The 17,599-nt window shown below is 45.3% G+C and overlaps 1 protein-coding gene across 6 annotated transcripts in view; it reads right to left on the reverse strand.

The window, feature by feature from the left end:
* Positions 1-15,672: 15,672 nt before the first annotated feature.
* The window catches only part of MARCHF10 (membrane associated ring-CH-type finger 10), a 299,651-nt gene continuing 297,724 nt past the window's right edge, over positions 15,673-17,599 (reverse strand). For all 6 annotated transcript variants that reach the window (XM_069237996.1, XM_069237997.1, XM_069237995.1 and 3 more), the window contains one exon: positions 15,673-16,294. In XM_069237996.1, the coding sequence (XP_069094097.1) occupies positions 16,226-16,294 (69 nt within the window). In that variant the 3' untranslated portion in view covers positions 15,673-16,225. The remainder of the gene's footprint in view (positions 16,295-17,599) is intronic.

Consider the following 17,599-nt stretch of genomic DNA (forward strand, 5'->3'; position numbering starts at 1 on the left):
GAAAAAGAAGAGAGGAAGTGAGCCTCAGGCAGGAACCCAACCCACTGGTGTGCATGCAGCTGGACTAACCTGGCGGCCACACGTGGCTGGCTCTGCAGTGACTATGGGTAATAAAGGGGGCTGGACCTGCCCCCTGAACCCTCACTCAACTAGAGAATGGCTGCCGGCTCCTGCACTGACCCGGACCCCATGAAGGCGGGTGACACCAACACACACCGAAGGAGCTGGGTGGGCCCTGTGCCCGCTGGCCTGGGCTGCTGCCTGGAAGAACCTGGGGCCCACAGACAGCCAATGAGGAGGAAAGAGACCCCCACGCCACAGACTACTGGCAGAGTGGTTGCCCTGGCTCAGAAAGAAAACAGCAACAAGACCGCTCTGGACCTAATAGGCAGCAGCCCACCACCCCATCAGGAACACACACGATCAGGGCTTGAGGTAAGGTGCTGTGAAACTGGCTTGATGAATGGGAACTAGGTGACCAATGGGAACAGCACCCTGATAACATGCACTACATATTGGGGAGGTGCAGCAGCGGCTCTAGGACTTAGAAGGGCTCAGCCCCAGGGAGACTGGGCATTCTTATTGTAACAGACGGATAATACCAAAGTCGCCACACCTGCCCACGGGCCTGGAACCCCACACTGGAGACTGACAAGAACACTATGGGGGAAACTAAGACTAAACAAACAAGCACAATGGTGAGGGTGCCAGAAGCTAACCAGCACGCACGGGGAGAACACAAAGACCTTGAGGGAACAACCCCACTCCTTGCAACCACAATTCAATAGGATTTTGGCAGCCATCGCAGACACGAAAAACACACTACAACAAGATATTAGAATGGTTTCTGTGGAATTGGGCCGCCTGAGAGCAGAGCATCATAAGCTTGCCAACAAAGTGAAGGAGGAGTGGAGCTCGGGGAGGTGCGCCCAGCACATGCCAATTTGGTGCGATAGGTGGCAGCGCTGACAGAGTGCGCACTCTACAATAGAGGGCGGAAGATGCAGAGGGACGCAATCAGCGGAATAATGTCATCATAGTGGGCCTCCCGGAGGGCACTGAAGGCAATGACATGGTGGCCTACCTGGAACACTTGCTGCAGACAGAGGTGGCTCTGAATCACCTGACAATTCTTCGCCCTCAAACGAGCACACAGAGTACCTACTCAGCCGTCGCCCCCTATCCGCCCACCCCACCCAATAGTGGGAAAACTCCTTCACTTCACAGACAGAGACGCCTGGCTGAAAAGGGCACAAGAAAATGACCCTTATATAATAGGGAGCAGAAAAATGTTGTTATTCCCAGAATATACAGCCAAAGTCCAAAATCCTACATGGGCCTATTCACTTAGGTAAAATAAATCACAGAGAAGCAGGTAGAGTGATAAAGGCAGGCTCAATATTAGAAAGTTGCAAAATAAAAGGTGCCATATTTCGAAATAAAGACACTCAGGTCGTACTGTGAAAGGCGATATCCAGCACAAAGACATCTCCATATAAGAATAATTACCTCTAGTCTATGCATGTTGTTGCTGCAAAGGAGGTAGCGCTCATCTTGTAAATCTATAGTCTACACTCTGCACCGAATGCAGGTGCTGAATATTGGACACTTCACCTTAACAAATGTTTTGACTGCGTCAAATAAAGTCATTTAAATCAATGACATACCCCTCCAGCATCTTAGTCAGTACACAGACAATAAGGGACACATTTATGAGGCTTGCGCCGCTGTTGCACCAATTTTAGTGTCGCTGAGGCGGCGTACACCTCTTAATATCCATGAGGCCACACAAAGATAATTTGCATGGCTTTGAATGGCCTCATAGATATGGAGTAAGCAAGGCAGAGCAAATAGTTGCCTTGCCTTCCTCTGAGCCAGGGAGGTGTTCCTTGTACATTGTGGTGTGTTTTCCAACGCAACACCCATGGATTTTGATGATTCTCAGATTTAAAAGAGCCTGTAAACCTGGGGATGTGCCAAAAACATATGCCTCCCCAGAGGAGGTGCAACAAGGAGAAATATCTTTATTTCTCCTTGTTTTTTTCCTCTTTCTGTGTGCTGCATTCTGCAAAACAAATAGAAAGAGGAAAACGCTACCCACAATTATTGTTGTGCAGGAAGGAGCCCCTTTCTGCACAAAAGCAATCCTGCAGATAGCACGGACCCATTGCACTATACTGACAAATCAGCACGGGGCAAATGAAAGAAATTAGCATTATGCCACAGATATGGCACATTCCTGCCCTTTCACACTGATACAGGGCAGTGCAGCAAGGTAACTTGTTGCACTGCCCTGAGCCAATTCCCCATAAATTTGCGCCTAGTTCCTGGGCAGGCAGTGTCTTAAAGTAAACATGGAAGACGAACTGTGAAACAGGAGACTTAACTGGAACAGAATGTGAGGGGATCACAGCATCACGCAGGGCATCAGTGTCCATCGTCCTGTACCACAATATTCTTATAAAATCCAGGGACTGTGAAAAGATAAGCCCAGACATGCACAGTGCACTGCGTTTTATTGCTTGACTCTGCTCGTGCTCCATACGAGAGACAGCCAGCCAAATACTTTTAGCATTGCAAGGCAATGCATTTTAACTCTGGAAATTAGAGGGGTGGGTACAGTGCCCTAGAACAGAAACCACCTCTATGAGGGACTTGAAAAGGGACAATTGATCCAGTAGACAAAGTCGATAGATACCACTTCACCAAACTCACGTGACAGTTTTCCTCTGCTACAGAGAGCACAAACTTGAGAATGTCACACACCTATGCATTAAAGGGTCACTCTGGTGAACTGCGCACCAACCAACAAACCTGTGCCACCTACCAGACTAAACAGATTTGGAGCAGAATAACATACAAATAAGATTACATCCACTATGTCATCAGGCCACTGAAATGCAGTTGTGTCTCCCCTCAGTCTCCATGAATGTAGATGTAAGTTTTGGAGATGTGGGAAAAGAACGCGCCCCTCAAATTGGGAAACAAGGTGCACTCTGAGACGCAGATGAAGACGGGATACAGGAGGGGGTGCAGAATATCGACATACCACACTGTTCTCGACCAATCCAAAGCCACTAGGATGAATGGTCTTGGGAGATTCTCAGAGGAATCACGGCTAAAAGAGGCAGAGCCCAGTACAGGAAAGTTCCACTTCAATGAAACGTGCCTCCCAATGTCTCTTGCATCAGATGCTTAAGCATACAGAACTTCGACCAATACGAATTGGAATAAGTGGTAAAGAGGTCTACATGGGGAACATCCCATAGAGTGATGATACTCTTCACATCTTCCATGTGGAGATGCCATTTATGGTCAGAAATATAACGTTGGCTGAGGTTATCAGCTCTGGTATTCAGTGAGTCCAGCAGATGATTCACCACCAGCCACAATCTGTTGCTGTGCACCGAGGATCAGATCCTCAGGAATTCTCAGCAGACAGACTGTGACCATACTTACCCCTACTTCTTGAAATACCATATTGTGGTCAAGATTTGGACTGCTGACCATGAAGTGAACAGAAAAATATCTTGAGCGCTATGCAAATTGCCCTCAGTTCGAGCAGATTGATGTGAAGACTGTTCCTCTGGAGGCCATAGGCCAATGATCCTCAGTACCTCCAGATGAGCACCCCACCCCTTAGTAGGGGCATTCGTCCCAACTGTGGCATAGCTAGAGGGGGTTTGAAGGACATCCCTCTGGAAAGGCTCTCATCCCCACCCCACCAGCACAGCAGCAACCTCGCAAACCACAATGGCATTAGTGAGGCTGTCCCCATGTTAGTACCATTGTCTGCACAGACACCACTGGAGAGCGCTCTTGTGCCAGCAAGCATGCGTGTGACAGGAGAAAGCAAGACGCCAGCGGACCTAGCAGGCAAAGGATTTTCAGCCTGGAATTGGGAAAGAAGTGCATAAATGTCTTGTACTCTCTGCTCTGGCAGGAAGGCTCAGCCCAAGGCTTTATGCAATATTTCCCCTATGAACAGGGGCCTATATTTATCAAGGTCTCGTGTTGCCCTTGCACCACACAAGGGGACACAAGAGTGACGCAAAACCTAAATGAGATTTATCAAACTCTGCAAGGCCGTGCATGGCTTGATAAATCTAGAGTAACACAAGGCAGCGCAAATCACTGCCTTGCGTTACTCTGCAGGAGGGAGGAGTGCCATGGATGGAACGTTGATGTTCCCACACATCCACCCATGCATTCTGACACATTCCCAGATCTACCAATACTGGTAGACTTGGGAATCTGTTAAAATTGTACACCTTCCCACCAGAAATGTAACAAGGGGAAATATCTTTATTTCTCTTTGCTGTTTCCTCTTTCTAAGTGTGCTGCAGTTTGCAGCACATTTAGAAAGACTAAAATGCCTCAGAGGAAGAGGCACCTTCGTGCACAAAAACAAACCTTCCTACAATGCAGGCACCATGGTGCAAGGGTGCCTGCACTGGCACTAGGCAGCAGTTTGCACGCCAGCGCAATCAGATAGCAGGTATGCACCATATAATGCTAAATACTTTGCATTCCTGCTCTCTCCATTTCACACAGCGCAGAAAGGTGGCTTGCAGCATTGCGTTGTGTGAAATATTGATAAATATAGTCCAGGATGTGTTGAGAGGGCTCAAGGTGAGATTTGGTCAAATAGATAGAAAAACCCTAAGTCGTGCCGCAAGGATGTTGTCGACTTCAGATGTCACTGCACCACCTCCTGAGTCTTGGCCTTTAGAAGACATTCATCCAGGTAGGGAAAAACTGGAATCCCTAACCTCCTGAGATGAGCCCCTACAACTGCAATCATATTTGGGGTTCATGGTGCCAATATCAGGCCAAAAAGGAAGCTGTGCAAATTGGTAGTGATTCAAACCCATTCTAAAGCACAGGTACTTCCCTTGAGACCTCAGCATCACTATGTAAATACCTATCCTGTAAGTTGAGTGACAGCATTCAGTCTCCTTGATTGAGCGCCAGCAAAACCTGTGCAAGAGACAACATCTTGAACTTCTCCTTGCAAAGGAATATGTTAACGATGCTGAGGTCCAGTATTGGATGAAGACTGCTGTCCTTTGGAAAAAGGAAGTATTATGAATAGCATCCTTGACCAATCTCCTGTTCTGGCACCAACTCAACAGCTATTTTCTGAAGTAATTTCTTGCTGCAGAAACAGAAGTTTTTCTTGCAAAAAGTCTTCTCGGGCGAGGGATCTGGGGAGGAGACTGCTAGAAGGGTAGGCCATACCCTTTGTCCACAATTTGTTCGACCAACTAATTCAATGTTATGGCTTTCCTGGCCTGTGGAAAAAGGAGACCCTGTTTCCCATCAGCCTCAAATGAACCAAAGCTGGGGAGAAGGAACAGGTAGAGGGAGTGACTGGATGAGTTGTGAGGCAGCCACTACCCTTTCTACAACCCCTGTATTGTCATAAGATGGGATTCTCTGATGATTGGCATTGGCACTGGCCTCCCCAAAAGCCACAAAATAATGATGAAACCCCTGATGTTCTTTCCTTTGGGGCTGCAGACCAAGGGAACGGTCATGGAAGAACTTGTCTTAAAGCATTCCTCTGAATAGTTTAGTGCCTTCAACGGAAAGGCCCATCAGGGAGGACTGAACATCGTAGGAGAAACTGGAAGTTCTTTGTGTTTTCGGGCCATAATGATGACCCCACAGATAAGATGAACAAATTGGTTGTATTCAGAGTGGATTGAGTACCTGTACAGATGTGGCTTGGCCACCTCTTATGAGATCTTGGAACTGGCTGTGAAGTTTCTGGGGAACATTAGGGACTCCGTGCCATGTCCCACAGTGTGTGGCTATAGCGTCCCAGCCGACACCTGCCATTTAAAAACTTAAGTGCTAGGTTTTCAGTCGCAAAAATAAAAATGTTCTTGGCCCAAGCCTCTATACTTTTTGTTGACTCCCTAGACACTGGGGTAGGAGGAAAAGTACCAGGAGCCAGTTTAGACGAAGACAAAGCTTGAATAAGAAGATTTTCCTGGGTAGGTTGCTGCAACAAAATATAAAGAGGTCACACAGCGCAGGTCCATCCCTTCTGGCGACAGACCAAATGACGACAGGAGTCGAGGATAGCTTAATTCTTATAGCCAGTAAAGGGGTCAAGGAGAGACTCATTCAATGGATGAGGTGGCTTTGAAGTGTGGACAGAATGCTGTGGGAGCTCTTTAAGGACGTTTTTACATTAGGATGAGGGTAACTCCAGGACATCTGCAGCTTTTCTTTTTATGGAGTGATAGGAGGATGTACCAGGGAGAAGGGATCCTATTGGGTTCAAAACTTCCAGCTGTGGAGAGGCATCAATCCCATTAGCCTTTGCGAGGCCTTGAAAGTTCTACAAGAGCATCTCCCTGATCTGAGTCTAAGCTTTTTTGTTTCCTTCAACAGACATCATGCCTCCCTTTTCGACTATGCCAGACGCCAGGGTGCTCTGGAGGCGGTGCTGGTGCTGACAGTATCAGGGCTACAATTGTGTTCGGCTTCAGCAGCGCCACAGGGAGAGGCCATTGTGGGATTGGTGTTGGAACCAATGGTGATGTTTACAACACCAACCGGTAGACGTTGAAAAGGGGCAAATAGGACTCAGGGAAACCTGCCGGCATAAATCTGAATTGCATCCCCATAGGGCCTGAGGCCCATGAGGGGGAACCACGGCAAGTCAGAAGACCTCAAACATATCATTGAGGTAAGGAGCCATGAACCAAGAAGTTTGAGCAAGAGCTGATGGTGGCAGCACTCTATTCTGTGGCAAGGGACCCTAAACCAACTATAGATCTGGTGAGGACTAGGAAGTTGGTCTCTGCAACCTTTCTTTCTTGTGCTTGGTGCTGTCCCTCCTTTCTTTTTCTATTTTTTGTGGGAGGACCTCAACTCCTACAACGCTGAGAGCTGAAATACAGCCTAGATCAATGCCTGTCTCTGCTGTCTATAGCCCTGGCTACAACGAGCTAAGCTTCCTGTTCTTTTATAGCTTTAGGGTCATACTCTGAAATGACTCATAGAATTTTGAGTTTTCCATGTGAGCTCTAGAATCAATTAAAATTAATTAAAATTATCCGAACCTGGACTGATTCAAACCCCAACTTTCACCCACTGCCAGGTCACTCTGAGTCACCCTGGGCGAGTTCATCCTCAAAGAACACATTGCCAAGACTCCCTGGTACTACTCTCTCCACTGAAGAAAGTGAAACCATTCCTCCCAGAAAAGGACTTTGGAACTGCGAATCGAGCCATTGTACGCTCGCATCTGAATGGTGGCAACATAGAGTTTCATAGCCTTCGGTCTGCACATTGTCCTTTCTTTTAACAGATTCCCATATGTCACAGCACTGCTCATCCAGGGACCGAATAAGTATGACCACATTACCCCCACCCTTAAGAATCTCAACTGGTTCTCCTCGTCAGTTCTAGCTCCAAAACCAGTTACATCATCTACAAAGCCATCATGACTGGCACCCCGGTATATCTGGCTGACAATCTCACTGCATCCAGTGGCTCATAGCAAATGCAAAGGAGCACATCATTAGATGGTCATTTCAGCATGTAGTGGCCTGAGATTGTACCAACTTACCCTTTCTTAAATCCTGGCACAGGCTATGGATGAGACATGCAACTAATTTACTCCAGTGAGCAACAAATAGTGTTTGCAGAGAAGGCAAATCTCTATGCTACCGCAATTGGCAGAGACAAATATTTGATCAACTTCCACTAGTCCGCCTAAGTTGAAGGGACCAAATTAACTTGATCTGCAAGATGGAGGAGACTGTACAGACAAATGCACATGGAACACTAATACTGCTGTTCTTACTACCGCAATACATCAGGACGCTGGAATTCATTATTCTCATTGTCTGCACAGCAACACCACCGGCCTTCCAAAGGCTGATTTGCGTGGCCCACTATAATCAAAGTGCATTTCAAGAACATCTTTCTGCATAAGATGTATCATTGTGCCACTTAGATGTTTTTCTTGCCACCTAAATTAGTCAACCCGGTCTCATAATTTTGTCTTTTCCTGCCATGTTTTGGTGGTCACTGGTGGTTACTGACATCAGAAATCCCAAGCCCTTGAGTTGAGATGAGATGGTTGCACTACCTTGTGTTGTGTAAACGTCTGAACAGAAATTGGAAAATAAGTCTGGAAAAGTATTTTCTTTTTATTTTAACAGAATGAAAAGTCTTGCAAGCATTCTTGCCTCGCATTTTAAGGAGCAGAGCAGCCTGAGAAGATTTATGGCCCCAATAAAGGAGATAAGCAATGTCCTGTGTGCGATGTTGCGAGTGCTGTCAGGTAGGGGTCCTGGAGAGACTCGAGATGTGATGCAAGGCTAAGCAAGTATCACATTATTGCTTCTAGGTTTAGCTACATTCTAACAAAAAGGGCATATTGTGGCTTTCGTGAGCAGGTGTTTCTTTTGTAAAATAAGCTTATTTTAGGAGCCAGAGGTAAACAAGGACAGCACTGGAATAAAGCCAAAACAAATGTCAGCGACATGTGAGGAACGGAATGATGCAATAAAACACAGGCAGCTACCAGCCTAAACACCCACAGTGATAGGGGTGCACCAAAGAAATAACAAAAAAAAAGTCCATCACAGCAACAGATAAAGAAACCAAAGCGGAATAATACAATAGTTGGTCACTGCTCTGTAACAGAAAAATGAGGGGGGAAAAAGGCAGAACTAACCACTAGCGAGCAAGAATTGCAGCACCTGAACATATATATAGGAACCGCAAGCACACCCATTCAATCAATGTGCAGGCCATTGCGGACCACTGTGGGTTCGTCACTAACATCCTAGCAAAATATCCCAGCAGCATCCGTGATGCCTTCATATTTCACCATTCCACTATCGATGAGTGGTTCCAGGATGGGCAATATGGCAAAGGGCTACTCGTAGGTAAGCCCCCATACCAATCAGTACACACACAACACACCAACCATGTAGGACAACAAGACATTGACCATACTAAATACACATGGGCAGGGGAACACAGATGTACAGGCAATAACACATATGCAACATGCCACACTACACCACACTCATTGCACATCACACACACATACACCCACATGTACATAATGCAGCCACAACCTGACTGGCACACCATGTGAGGACAGATGGAGCTATGTCCCCTTTGCATATAGAAACTGCCCACAAACCAATACAAGTGTCCAATGGTTGACAACTAAATACAGATCCTGCACACATTGTACCAAACAATTAATAGCTCACCTATGACAATGGTATGGGCCCTGGCCATGTAAAGAAAGTCACACATAGGCACAGCCCCACATTAATCATGGTGCACAAGCCTCTGACAGCATCTATATCTAATGCCACCCAAGTGGTGCCATTACAACTAAATATCATCTACACATACTTGACATACCTGTAATGTGCACATACACCTGTCTGCTGCATTTGTCACACAGACAGGAATACAAAATAACCTGCCATGAAAGTCCATGAGGCAGAATCATGACAAATGGTGCAGCAGCTACTCCAGTGCCATCTCACATGCACCCCTTAGTGCACCCTAACACCACCATGTGTGTTCCGTATACAAGAATCTGTCCACCATGGTGCAGAGTTTGTGCAAAACTGTAAAAATCATGGTATAGATTACTGTATTAATCCACTTTGGTTTCTTTGTCACTGCACTGAAACAGAAAAAGGAAGGAGAAAAAAACAGAGCTGACTACTAGCGAGCAAGAATTTTTAAAGGACACTGCACCCAAGCAATGAAATCGCTTTAAGCCCACAATATAAGTATACTTAAGCATACACAGGTTGAATGCTTACTCTCGACCTAACAAGGAGAAATAAAGGTATTTCTCCCCATTGCGCCTCCCTTATGCCTCCCCTGGGGAGGCTTAGGCTTTTGATGCATTCCTAGGTTAACAAAACCTTGTAAATCTGTGAATGCATCAAAATCCATGGGTTTTGCATGGGAACACCAACTGCAACACCCATAGAACGCCTCTTTGACGCAGAATAAGAGAACACAGCACTTTGAGCTGCATTGTTACTCCATATCTACAGGGAGATGTAAAGCCACGCAAAACGGCTTTGGGTGGCCTTGTAGATATGGGCCTGCGCTATTGGTGCATCACAAAAAGTGATGTGGTGCAAGCCGCTTGTAAATATGGCCCTTAGTGAACACTTGTACACCTTTAAATACAAGACTGTGGTTGATTTGAATTCACCCTAGCAATTATGTAATTTAATTGGATACAATTCTTCATTCCATACTGGGTAGACTGGATATCCACTGCTGTCATGGTTTTTGGCTCCCTTTATGCTACCACCCATGCCTAGGAGCATATATACAACTGGGGACACATTTCAACAAGCACCATAATGGAACTTGACTGTGGGCTACCTAATTGGCATTTCCACTGCTTACATTAGCAGTGACTATGATACTATCTGGATAAAATGTGTCATATGTGTATCTTATGCTTCATGATAACCAGCATGTAAGCAGGTTGACAGTACCCATCCTGGGTAAACATGAGACTGGTGCTCCTAGTGATGTAGAGGACTGCACGGAACAAGTTTCAAAGCAGGCGACATAATCCATGAGGACATTATCAGGAATTACTTCATATGTCTGTGGCTGGAACATATGATGTCCATTAGTATAACCAGCATGTAAGTAGGCTGACAGTACCCATGGTGAGTAAACATGATATCGGTGCCCTTAGTTAAGTGGACGACCATGGGGACAACATTCATTGCAGGAGGGTGCAGATGGGACTGTTATTGATGACAACATTTTCGGGAATTACTTTAGATGTCTAATGGCTGGAGAAGATCATGTTCATTAATACAATCAGGTGGCAATGTTTTTCCTAAGATATGTACTAGGGGCATATTTATCAGATATTCATGCAACACAACAAGCCTCCTTTCTGCGCTGTGCAAAAGGGAATGCACAGTTTTTAACATTATATGGCGCATTCCTGTTCTCTGCGCTGGCACACAATGTGCTGCCTTGTGCCAATGCAGGCACTTTCACACCATGGTGCAAGAGTGCCTGCGTTGTAGGCAAGATTATATTTCTGCAGTAAGGGGCACCTTCCTGCATATAAACAGTCCTTAAAGGAATTTTCCTCTTTCTATGAGTGCTGCAAAATGCAGCACACATAAAAAGAGGAAACAACGAGGAGGAGTACAAAATATTTCCCCTTGTTGCTCCTTTGGTGGGAAGGCATACAATTCTGACACATTTCCAAGCCTCTCAGTGTTGGTAAATCTGTAAATGAGTTAGAATTCATGGAAAGATGCAGGGGAACACCCATGCTCCACCCATGGAATGCCTCCTTGGGATGCAGTAACACAAGGCAGAGACTTTCGCTACCGTGCTTACTCTATATTTACCAAGCACTGCAGGGTCACGCGAGGTGGACTTAGGTGGCTTTGTAAATGTCGACTAGGTTTTGCGCCTCTTTGCGTTACCTTGTGTGGCGCAAAGGCAATGCAAAACTTTGATAAATATGGCCCCTATTTTTCCTACCACTTTTACAACTCAACACCTCTCAGAAACAAACGTTAACTCCATCAGCACAATTCAAACCCTCCCTTAACCCAACACACCCTGAAAAGCAAATCGAAGCAGCATAAGCCAACACACTCCCTTACCACAACAGTCCCTGAAGAATAAATCCATTTTGCATAAACCTACCCCCAACCCTTAAGTAGTTCTTACATGCACATTTTCTTTTTTAGAGAACAGTACAACCTGAAAGCCCTGGGTAAAGAGATGTTAGAAATATGCACTCACTGGCTCCTAGATCGTTGTGGGGCGATATGAAATAGAAAGTTAGGAGGCAATGCTGTCCCCAGTATAAAAAAACTATCTAGAGAATGCCCTCTCTGACATTCTAGGAGATATGCAATTATGTCCTGTGACCTGCCTACAAAGTTCTCTGAAACTGTTCTGCCGAGAGTAAATGTCGTTCATTGTGACAGAGGGCTATATTCTGGTACACTGAATCCTCCTTTTACCTTTCTATTTCTGTTACTTCACCTTCAACACGTGTTTTGTCTAAGTCATATAGGGCTATTGACCACATCACGATCTCTGGAGTTTTTCAACAGAGTTTGCTGGTTGGCCTCAAAGTTATCTATGTAGTGGGCCATTATGACCAAAGATGTGGTACCAAGTAAGGTGAGTGGGCTCCTGATGAGTCCAATGTCACACAAGTGTGCAGATGGAACAGAGACTGCCAATCTTCACCATCTTATGCCAGTCAGTGTGTTGGTCAGGTGAGAGTGTGAATTCCATATGTTATTTCGCCACCCATGCGTTCCCCACAACCATGGTCGGCGTTGTTGGAAGTATAATGGTATGTATGGCTATGAGCCAGGTGTAGTAATGTGAAGAATTCCGGTGATGATGGATGAGGTTCCGTGAACACTCCTTGTGGCCTATGCCTGCCTCTACCCTGTCACGTGCAAATTGAATAGTGTAAATAATGTGAGTTATGCGAATATGGCATTTTACAAGTCTCGATTACAGGGATTTTGTGGTGCTCTTTTCACAGTTTCCAGTGGCTGGGGGAAATCTTCCTCGAGTCTGCAGGCCTCCCTCAACCTCAGTCTCTTCTGTAAGGTCCATCATTGAAATGTACAACACCTTCTTCTGCTTCCAGGACCCAACGGGAAGCTTTGCGTGTTGTCTGCCTCAGGTGCCTGACTTGGCCACAGTGTTGCGCACATCCTTGAACCTCCTCTTCATGAGCTCGGTCATGGGGCACATTCAGATAACGCAATTACTTTATCCCTGATATAATCCCATAATCATGCCCTGGTGCTATGGGTGGTTTTCAATGCAAGCTCGCAATGGTGGATTCCTCCGCTTTTACAACCTTAATGTCTGGCACAATCAGTAACTCAACAGACATTCTGAACTTGTGCGGTATTCCGCATGGCCCAGGTCCTCAATTACAAATGCTTCTGTAAAGTACTAACTTAGAGAAAAATCTGTTAGTGCAGGTATTGCAATTACAAGTGATGTTTTATCGCCTGAATCCTGCCAAAATGTAAAGATAGAAAAGACCTAAGGAAAACGGGTATTTAGTTGCATTTTGCACCAATCCGCCTGTTATGTTCATTTTGCAGGGCTTCACCTGTAGCAGGAAATATTTACTTCTCCTGATAAATTCCGATTCCCAGGGTCAGCTTGTTGCATTGGTGACATTATTTGCTGCAAAATGCATATGGGGTTGCCACAAGCTTCTGCTAACAGGAGATTCCCCCCTAAAACGTTCAGTATATTTTACTCATAGTGCTGTCTTCTCATTCACGGGCAATTCTGAAACATGATTTGAACTGTGCATTTCAGTCGAGTGGTAAAACCAGGCAATTTTATTTCACGTGCTAAATTTACTTGAGTTTAGCTCGTGCTGAATACAACAATGAGAGCCGTGTTAAATCAGCCAGCAAGGTCCCACAAAATGTCAGCTATAACTGGATCAGCCCAAAATGCAAAAACTGCCTAATTCCTCAGTGCACTGAAGGAGGGTGAACATTGATGCGGTTGAGGCAGGTAGTGAGGGGTAGGGAAGAAATGATCAGGTCTCCTCTTACCTCTGTGGGGAGGGGTGGAGAAAGAACGATGAGGCCTAGCGCTACCTCTGTGAGGAGGGGTAGGGAAGAAATGATGAGGCCCAGTGTTACCTCTGTGGGGAGGGGTAGGGAAGGAACGATGAGGCATAGTGTTTCCTCTATTGGGGAGAGGTAGGGAAGAAATGATGAGGCCCAGTGTTACCTCTGTGGGGAGGGGTAGGGAAGAAATGATCAGGTATCCTGTTACCTCTGTGGGGATGGGTAGGGAAGGAACGATGAGGCCTAGCATTACCTCTGTGGGGAGCGGTAGGGAAGAAATGATGAGGCCCAGAGTTACCTCTGTGGGGAGGGGTAGGGAAGGAACGATGAGGCCTAGTGTTTCCTCTATGGGGAGGGGTAGGGAAGAAATGATCAGGTATCCGGTTACCTCTGTGGGGATGGGTAGGGAAGGAACGATGAGGCCTAGCATTACCTCTGTGGGGAGGAGTAGGGAAGGAATGATGAGGCACAGTTTTACCTCTGTAGGAGGGGTAGGGAAGAAATTATGAGGCCCAGTGTTACTTCTGTGGGGAGGGGTAGGGAAGAAATGATCAGGTCTCCTGTTACCTCTGTAGGGAGGGGTAGAGAAGAAATGATGAGGCCTAGTGTTACCTCTGTAGGGAGGGGCAAGGAAGGAACAATGAGGCCTGGCATTACATCTGTGGGGAGGGGTAGGGAAGAAATTATGAGGCCTAGTGTTACCTCTGTGGGGACGGGTAGAGATGGAACAGTGAGGCCTTGTGTTACATTTACGGGGAGGGGTAGGGGAGAAATTATGAGGCCTAGTGTTGCCTCTGTGGGGAGGGGCAAGGAAGGAACAATGAGGCCTGGTGTTACCTCTGTGGGGAGGGGTAGGGAAGAAATGATGAGGCCTAGTGTTACCTCTGTGGGGCGGGGTAGAGAATGAACAGTAAGGCCTTGTGTTACTTTTACGGGGAGGGGTGGGGGAGAAATGATGAGGCCTAGTGTTACCTCTGTGGGGAGGGGTAGAGAAGAAATGATCAGGTCTCCTGTTACCTCTGTGGGGAGGGGAATAGAAGGAACGATGAGGCCTTGTGTTACCTTTACGGGGAGGGGTTGAGAAGGAACGATGAGGACTAGTGTTATCTCTGTAGGGAGGGGGTAGGGAAGGAACGATGAGGTCTAGTGTTACCTCTGTGGGGAGGGGTGGAAAAGAAACAATGAGGCCTAGTGTTACCTCTGTGGGGAGGGGTAGGGAAGAAATTATCAGGTCTCCTGTTACCTCTGTGGGGAGGGGTAGGGAAGAAATTATAAGGCCCAGAGTTACCTCTGTGGGGAGGAGTGGGGAAGAAATGATGAGGCCCAGTGTTACCTCTGTGTGGAGGGGTAGAGAAGGAAAGATGAGACCTAGTGTTTCATCAATGGGGAGGGGTAGGGAAGAAATGATGTGGCCCAGTGTTACCTCTGTGGGGAGGGGTAGGGAAGGAACGATGAGGCCCAGTGTTACCTCTGTGGGGAGGGGTAGGGAAGAAATTATGAGGCCCAGTGTTACCTCTGTGGGAGGGGTAGGGAAGAAATGATCAGGTCTTCTGTTACCTCTGTGGGGAGGGGTAGGGAAGAAATTTATAAGGCCCAGAGTTACCTCTGTGGGGAGGAGTAGGGAAGAAATGATGAGGCCTAGCGCTACCTCTGTGGGGAGGGGTAGGGAAGGAATGATGAGGCCTAGTATTCTCTCTGTTTTTAGGTTGAATGACAACCAAAGCAGAGGCGTCATAGCCTCCAGGAACACCTGCTTCAAGGGGCATCTGAGAAGCTAAAGTCTCGTCAGAGGATGCTGTGAGAGTGGGCAAGAGTGTACATTGTGAATAACGCGGGTGACTTCTAAAACACCAAACGTAAAGCACAAAGATGAAAATCTTCATCTGGCCGATAATGCTGATGAATAGACGTTGGTCAAAAGAGCTTTTTAAACTGCCTACAACATGAAGAGCTAAGCAAAATGTGTTGCCTCAAGGCTACAGCCAGAAATTGATTACATTGTAGCATAATTACAGGGAAGTGAGTTATGACTATTGGGTTTGCAAGAAACTAATAATTTTATTACTTGCAAGAAAATAGTTCACTTTGTCATTAGCACAAATAAACTGCTATAAATCTCTGTAGATGACAGTACAAACCTGATTTTGTTGATCAATAGATTCCTAGTCCCACCGATACGTAAGATGGATTTCCATTTTTATAGTGTTAGCTTACGTTTGCCAAAATAGAAACGCTGAAGAAACCCACAAACTGCAAGCAAGAAAATATTTGATCGTTTTCGATTGCTATTTGACAACCTCATAAAATGTAAATACATCAATTATTTTTTTTCAAAAAATCGCCGGAGACCACCCACAGTCTTTGGCCCCACAATGCATGCACTGCTGTTCGGTCCACCAATTTTAAGCAGCTCTATCATATGCATATTTATTTAACTGCCTTATTCTACATGGCCCTCAATAGGAGAGCCAAGCCCGCTGGAGATATAAATGGCTGAAGCATTAGCCTTCAGGCTCACACAGAATCTTTTACATTTACATAATAAACAGGAATCTTTTCCTCCTGTCTCGAATGAGGGAGTATTGGATGAATCACTTCTCACGCAGTGTTGCTGGGGCTTGTTTGTTCACTGTCCTCTCCACTGTCTCCTGATTCTGCATCTGTAAATTGTAACAGAACTGTTAGACCTTAAATTCCAACCTATCACATAACCTATCACCTGCTCAGTCCCAGAGTAGCCACCCCACACTCTCACACACCCACCCACTAATTCAGCTATTGCTAGCTTTCTTAAGCTATTACTCAAAATAGGACCCATTCCTATAAATCTCTGAAAGTTCGATCTGTCTACTAAACTCAGTCTTACCCTATCCACTAAAAAGTGTTATTAGGATTATCCAGGATAGTACAAATTATTTGTTTACAATATTTTTCATTGGTATTAGTAAATGTTACAAACCCACAGCATAATCAGAAATTTTACATATGAGGCAAGCACAACATTAACACTACCTTGAAATCGGAATACATTGGAATAAACTGAACAATGCTCTTGAGTAAGAAAAACACAGCTGGAGGGGAAAGGTGATAAGGACATACAGATCTTAAATATATTGGACCAACAGGCTGTACTGCTCGAGCCCCTTCAGAGAATTGAAAGGTGGGGTGATAGACCCTAGACTAGGGAAACTGCCACACCCATGTGACATCATGAATATTCTGTGTTGACAGTGCATAACTTTAATCAGTTACCTCTGAATATCTACCTTGTGAATAGTTCACCAGGATCAGGAAGGTCTTCCAAACTCAACCGATCTCCTTCCACCAAAAGGCATCATTAGAACACTCCAGGAAGCCACAATGGCCAAATAGAAGGGCCTTTTCTTAAAGGTAAACTTACACGAGTAAACTACATGTACAAGTTTACTCACATACTTTTGAGTAACTTTACTGCTTTAGGCTATTCACCATTTACAACTGTAAAGTTACCCAATGGTGTAGTCTTACATGTCCCTACCCGCTGAATTCAGTGGGGTGGAGCCCAATTTACAAGTTCAAAGTTACTACTTGTAACTTTACACATACAGAAGGATATCTCCTCCACCAGGGTGAGGATCTCCCTATCGTAAAGTATAAGGGAAAATGTAAAAGTTTATTGTAGTTTAAAAAACTCTGAACAAATATGTTTGTGTTAAATATTAATGTTACTTGATTTTACATAACTATTGTAAATGCAGAATATTTTAAATGAATCACAGCATTTATTTAATTTTAAATAGAAAAATAATTATTTTGAAGTCATTAAACATAAAATAAAATACTTCTCTGAAGCTTATTAAAAATCTTCCCACCTAAAAGTATATGTTATAATGCATTTTTTATTTTTTTTATTTTACTGACATACCAAAAAAAGGAAACTGTACATTTACGAAGAGAGAACATAAAAGAGCAAAGGAAAGAAAAAA

Source organism: Pleurodeles waltl, chromosome 6 (assembly GCF_031143425.1).
Source record: "Pleurodeles waltl isolate 20211129_DDA chromosome 6, aPleWal1.hap1.20221129, whole genome shotgun sequence".
Taxonomy (NCBI): Eukaryota; Metazoa; Chordata; class Amphibia; order Caudata; family Salamandridae; genus Pleurodeles; species Pleurodeles waltl.